This window comes from Pagrus major, chromosome 20, assembly GCF_040436345.1.
Source record: "Pagrus major chromosome 20, Pma_NU_1.0".
NCBI classification, from domain to species: Eukaryota; Metazoa; Chordata; class Actinopteri; order Spariformes; family Sparidae; genus Pagrus; species Pagrus major.
This window is the reverse complement of record NC_133234.1, coordinates 17,476,804-17,483,104: the sequence shown is the minus strand read 5'-3', so window position 1 is coordinate 17,483,104 and position 6,301 is coordinate 17,476,804. Positions and strand designations below refer to the sequence as shown.

At 46.1% G+C, this 6,301-nt stretch overlaps 1 protein-coding gene across 1 annotated transcript; it reads left to right on the top strand.

The window, feature by feature from the left end:
* Positions 1-3,511: 3,511 nt before the first annotated feature.
* Positions 3,512-6,018, top strand: LOC141015309 (zinc finger protein 503-like). Its single transcript, XM_073489301.1, has 2 exons — positions 3,512-4,015; positions 4,434-6,018. The coding sequence occupies exons 1-2, from the start codon at positions 3,761-3,763 to the stop codon at positions 5,865-5,867; spliced, it is 1,689 nt and encodes a 562-aa protein (XP_073345402.1). The 5' UTR covers positions 3,512-3,760; the 3' UTR covers positions 5,868-6,018.
* Positions 6,019-6,301: the final 283 nt, after the last annotated feature.

Sequence of the window (6,301 nt, the reverse complement as noted above, 5' to 3'; positions counted from 1 at the left end):
CCCTTTTTACCTGTCAGATCCAGTCGGCCTGTCTGGCTGCTGATGTGGTGCGCCCCGCGCCGCCTGCCACGAGGTGAATTTTCATGTCATGTCGAGGGGAATTTCTCATTCCATTTGCTAGACATTATAATGCCGCATTTATCGACCATATCCTTTTTTTGAGAGCTATATGTCAAGTGCTTTTGCACCTGAGTTTTTGTCACTTTTGTGTTGTTTTTAATGTGCACGTGCGAGTCTTAAGAGATCTAGGGACAGGATAATAAGACTGGAGCAGTGGCTTACCTTCATGCCTTTTGGGCTCCAAAGCTCAGCCCTTTATTGTGATTTACTTTGTGGTCTTGATAGTGAATCAACGATGGACATAAACAGAGTTCCCTGAAGATTCGTATTCACATTGCATCTAATGGGGTTTAAATCAGATTGAACTATATAATATGATTGGTCGCTGTTTCTAGAACCACGGGATGACGGAGGTGATTGGTTCCTAAATACTTCCTTCCAGTTGCAGCTGTGTACTAACTATGTACTTGTGTATATTACTGAATTCAACCTGCATGTCAAGCACTCTGAAAACTGTGTTGTAAGTGTTTAGCTTTTGTGCTGTGAGCCAAATAAACAACTGAAATGTGAGTATTTTGTGATGTGCGACCCTTTCTTTCATATTTTTTCGGAATCATCATGAGATCTGTTTTCATTTCACAGAACAAAGGAGTTCAAAACTGTGTGAAAAACTATCGTATCACATGCGTGCACTTGTCTAATCAAGCCTGTAGGAGCTGAGGAGCTGAATTATACAATACGCATTATACAATAATACATTATACAACGGAGTCGTTACAGCAGCTCCTGTCACTGTGACTCTATCGCCATTACTTTCAATTTTTAATCAACTCCAAAGACAAACTGTGAAGTTGCCTCCGACACACATTTAAGGTGTTGTTTCCGCACAGACAAGCAATGTTGTACATAAAAACAGTGCTGCGGGCAGGTCGAGGTTTTAGCTCATTTAGATTTGAGCCTGAATAAATTTAAAGAAACACTTGAAGAAGCAAAAGTAGTTTTTGCCAACCTGTACAGTGTTTACTATTTCCCCTGTGTTTTGTTGATCATTTTGTATTTTCTTTTGGCTGAGAACAACCGTAAATAAATAAAAGGACAGTCGATAGCCAGTAGTGTAATGCTTTACAAATAATAAAATAGAATATTAAAGGGTTTTTTAAAGATTGCCAATGAAAATGTGTCATATATTGTACTTGATAAAGAAACTTCAAGGTGCACTATTTAGTTTGGGAGAATACTTTTTAAAACAGAAAAGAATAATCCCTCAATAAACAACAAAATCAAACATGTTCTTTGTATGTGGCGGACCCTGCCACCTCTCTATCTTCAAACAGTGTTCTGGGGATCTTATTTTCCTCTGAGAACAGCTTGTTTAGTCACTTATGGAAAGACATTCATCTGCGTTTGTATTATTACCTCATTAATATTGTAAAGACATACCTTCCTGAGTTTTTCTGAAACTACGTGTTGCTCCTTTAAAGGTTCACGCAAAGATCTTCATTGACTTATTTTTTGATTAGACATAAACAAACTCTCTTTGTTTTCATGACTGACTAAACTAAATAAACAAACTGACCTTAAAGGACAACGCAGTTTCACACTGTTTTACTTTATTTATATGTGGCGGACCCTGCCACCTTTCTAGCTTCAGTGTCCTTGGGACCTTATTTTCCTCTGAGAACACCTTGTGAAAAGATAAATATTTCTGAGTTTGTATTATCACCTCATTAATATTGTAAACACCAAAACAGAGTTTGAATTTCTTCTCCAAAACGACATAGTGCCCCTTTAACTTACTCTACCTCCTTTATTTTATTTGCAAAAGTTTGAGTTTTTAAGAAGAAAAAAACATGAATGAACCCTTTAATGAAAAATATGAATTATTAATCTCTAAAACGTGCAGCCCCAGATAGGAGCCATCACTTTACTGGAGGGACCCAGCCCCTGCCGCTTGTAAACGCTTGTGTTTGCACGGGACTCTGGGTGATTCATAAACGTGTCCTTGTGTGAAATACTATCGGGGAGATTTGGAGCTTTTTTTCTGTTTAAAAGTAATGAATTACGGCGACGAAGAAGAAGAGAAAAAAAAGAAGAAAAAATGTGCAGCCATTTAAGGATAAAGCCGAGAATTTGGTGTCTGCCGCGGCGAGCCATCCATCACGTCCACAATAAAGGAGTTTTTGCCTGACGGTCGAAATTTATGGTCGCCCTTCTCTGCCCTAATAACTCAAAGCGCTGTGTCAGAGCCTGACAGCCGTTGCCGAAAACAGCCCCCCTGTTATCAATCAAAAAACACTTGCATATGTTTAACTTTCGCCTGATCAGCAAGACATTTATAGGCTATTGAGTAATAAGATAAGTGGGTCTATTTCGATGGGAAGAAATGTGGAAGCTTTAAATGATTAATGGCAGCCACAAGAGGGTTTTTTTTTATTTTTTTTATGCGCTCTTGGAATAAAAAGAAAGATTTTTTTCTTTTTTGGCTTGACTGTGGCGGAAATGTGGAGGAATAATTTTAATTTCCAAGACAAAAAAAAGAAAAAAAGAAGAAGAATTATATGCTATTAAATGTCTGTAGTGGAATGAAGGGCTCTGTTGGAAATGCCTCAGAGCTTATCTCCAATTAAACAACTCGCAGTTTTTTTGAGTTTTACCAGAGCAGACTGCACACTAACAGGCCCAAATTATGATGGAGGAGTGAGGGGAGAAGACACATCGCTTCTCCTCTCCTCTCTTCTGGATTCACTTTACAATAGTTGACCTGAATCTGACTGAAGAGAGAGGCGCGGAAAGAGAAGCGAGCGAGACAGCTGACAGATAACTGGCGTGCGGGACAGGGGGGAGTGACAGATGACGGGGCTGCGTGATTGAGGAGAGAAAGTTTGCAGAAAATGTGAAACATGCCGATGGATATCTGAGCGCAAGAAAGCCTTCAGAACTTGTTCATTAGTGAGTCACTGTCGTCTCTCGCACGGAGAAGGCAATCAGATGGGCTGATTCCCTAATTGCTGTGTAGTTATCCAAAGAAAATTAGCTGAAAACGACGAGTGTGAATGTGCGATGTTTTAGCCAAAGGTGCCGCTTTGCCAAATATCTTGCGATAAAAGCTCTCTCGGACGAGGCTGTCTGGAATAAGAAACGTTAATTAAAATGTGTTCTCACTTGACATAAAGAGGTTTTTTTGGTCATTTTTATCCCGCGTGTTGGCCCGCTCCCCAAAACCCGCACAGGACGGCTGGAGCGGCGCATGCGTCCGAGTGCCAATTACGCACAGACGCGTATAAAAAAAAAAAACACTCCAAATTAAAAAGCGTGTGAGGAGGAAACGTCACATTCACTCGTCCCTCCGATCACCTCGGGATCTCTTTTTGATTGGGAGACGGCTGTGATCCGCGGACTGATTCAGACGCTGCTCCATCCAGTGAGGAGGAGGAGGAGGAGGAGGAGGCGGAGTGATCTCTCCCCCCCACCACCACCGTACACCGAGTGCGCTCTCGGACCCGCAGCCACACCGTCAGAGCGACGCCGGGGATGAAGCAGCGCGGCTGGATTCTGCTCACACACTGCGCGTCTCTCTGAAGGATTTAACGTTGTTTCTTTTTTTTTTCCACCTCTGGCAAAAAGGCTTTACCCGCGTGACGTTGGCTTGTCTTTTACCCCTCCACATGTATTTCTCAGCCATTTCCACGAGAATTGGGTCATGAGCACATCGCCCACGGTCTCTGTCCTGAGAAATAGCACGAATCCAGCGTGGGAGAGCTGCTCCTCGGGGGAGAAGGGCGCAGCGAAGATCAGCCAGCTATCCGTGCACAACTCCGTCTCTCCAGCAGACCCTTCTCGCCAAGCCAGTCGTCTTCCCATCAAGGTTTTGAAAATGCTTACCGCTCGGGCAGGACACCTTTTACACCCGGAGTATCTCCAGCCTTTACCGTCCACCCCTGTCAGCCCCATCGAGGTAAGAAGCGTCAGCGGGGTTTTTTTTTTTCTGTGATAAACGTTGTCAAACTGTGGTGTTTCTCTACGTCCGAGCCGCTATTATGGGATGGATGTTGTGGACAAACTGGGTCAATAACTGTGATTTTTCGATGTGTCGAATTTGGACTCGCTTTGAAAATTAATGACCTTGTTGTAGCAGATTGATGCTCATGTTTATAATGTCGTTTATAACCCAGCTCGGTGTGCACAGTCCCTCTTTACATGCCTCTCAAACGCGGAGTTGTTTTTAGTTTCATCCCGACATAAGTTTATGCGCAATGCGTAAACTACGCGGATGCTTCGTTTGTGCGTATTCGCCATAAAAACAAAACAAGACGTGTTCAGAGTGCTTTTATGCATTTAATTTGTTCATCGTGTTTTTTGTTTTTATTTCACAGCTGGATGCCAAGAAAAGTCCTCTGGCTCTCTTGGCCCAAACGTGCTCGCAGATCGGCAAACCGGACCCGCCGTCCTCCTCCAAACTGTCCTCCGTGACCTCAAACGGATCTAGTGACAAGGAGGCCAAATCCGGTCCGCTGAAAATGAGCGACATCGGAGCCGACGACAAATCCAGCTTCAAGCCGTACTCCAAATCGTCGGAGAAGAAGGACTCGAGCAGCAGCCTCAGTGGAGATAAAAACAGTTTCCGAGTGCCTAGCGCCACCTGCCAGCCGTTCACCCCCAGGACAGGCAGCCCCAGCTCCTGCACCTCCGTCTCTCCACTGCCGGCTGACGGCAAAGGGGACAAGGAGGAAAAGAAGGAGTCTGAGAGCAATAAAAGCGGCACGACGGACGGTAATGGCAGCCATAGGATAAGTGGAATTACCTCTGATGGCAGCCAGGAGAACACATCTGGATCCAAGACTGTTACATCAGACTCGCCATCTGTGACCTCCTCGTCCTCCTCCGTCCTCGGCTCTGGACTGGTGGCCCCCGTTTCCCCCTACAAGCCCGGTCATACAGTTTTCCCCATGCCACCTGCTGGCATTTCCTACCCTGGGAGTTTAGCGGGTGCCTATGCAGGTTACCCGCAGCCGTTCCTCCCTCATGGAATGACCCTTGACCCCACCAAATCCAGCAGCCAGCTTTTAAGCGCGCAGTTTGCCGCTGCCAGCTCACTGGGATGCAGTAAAGCGGGGACGAGTCCGTTAGCTGGAGCGTCTCCTCCGTCTCTAATGTCTGCTAGTCTGTGTCGAGACCCCTACTGCCTGAGCTACCACTGTTCGAGCCATCTGTCCGGTGCGTCCAGCGCCAACTGCGCACATGACTCTGCGGCGGCTGCTGCTGCGGCCGCCAACGCGCTCAAGTCTGGATACCCGCTCATGTACCCGACGCACCCCTTACACGGCGTGCACTCCTCCACCCCGACTTTCAGCGGACATCCCTTGTATCCATACGGGTTTATGCTGCCCAATGACCCCCTGCCGCACGTGTGTAACTGGGTGTCTGCTAACGGACCTTGCGATAAGCGCTTTTCCTCCTCAGAGGAGCTTCTCAGCCACTTGCGGACTCACACGGCCTTCGCCGGCACGGAGAAGTTGATATCTGGGTACCCGGGGTCATCATCTCTCGCCAACGCAGCAGCCGCCGCTGCTATGGCTTGTCACATGCACATGCCTCCTAACGGCAGCCCGGGCAGCCCCGGCGCGCTGGCCCTCAGGGGCCCACACCACCCTCTCGGACTGAGCAGCCGCTACCACCCCTATTCAAAGAGCCCCCTGCCCACACCCGGGGCTCCAGTGCCGGTGCCCGCGGCCACAGGGGCGTATTACTCCCCGTACGCCTTGTATGGACAAAGACTGACAACAGCCTCGGCCTTAGGATACCAGTAGAGACAAAGAATTATGCATTTATAAAGGAGATTTAGGCCCAATGAGTTTTATATTGTACTTCATGCAGGGACTGGATCCATGTGGGGATCAGTGTATTTATTTGCGATAGCTTCAAGCGTGACTAAAATAAAAAATAATATAACTTTGAAAAGCCTCAATGTGCGTTATTTTACACAGGAGAGATTGTTGTGTTACCTGCTGTGCACACACATTTAAATGGGACCTCTGTGGACTTTTTTTTTTTCCTCCTCATGCTGAATCCAGAGTTTTTATTAAACAGTGCCTCACTGGGAGAGGATAAATGCTGAGTGATTTGACAGAATGATTGACGTGGAAAAATCAATCAGAGCAGCTTCTTCAGAATTGTCATTGATTTATTTTGTGGGGAGTGAGACGTCTGATGGAGCCCGCTCTGACCCTGGATGGCATTTTTC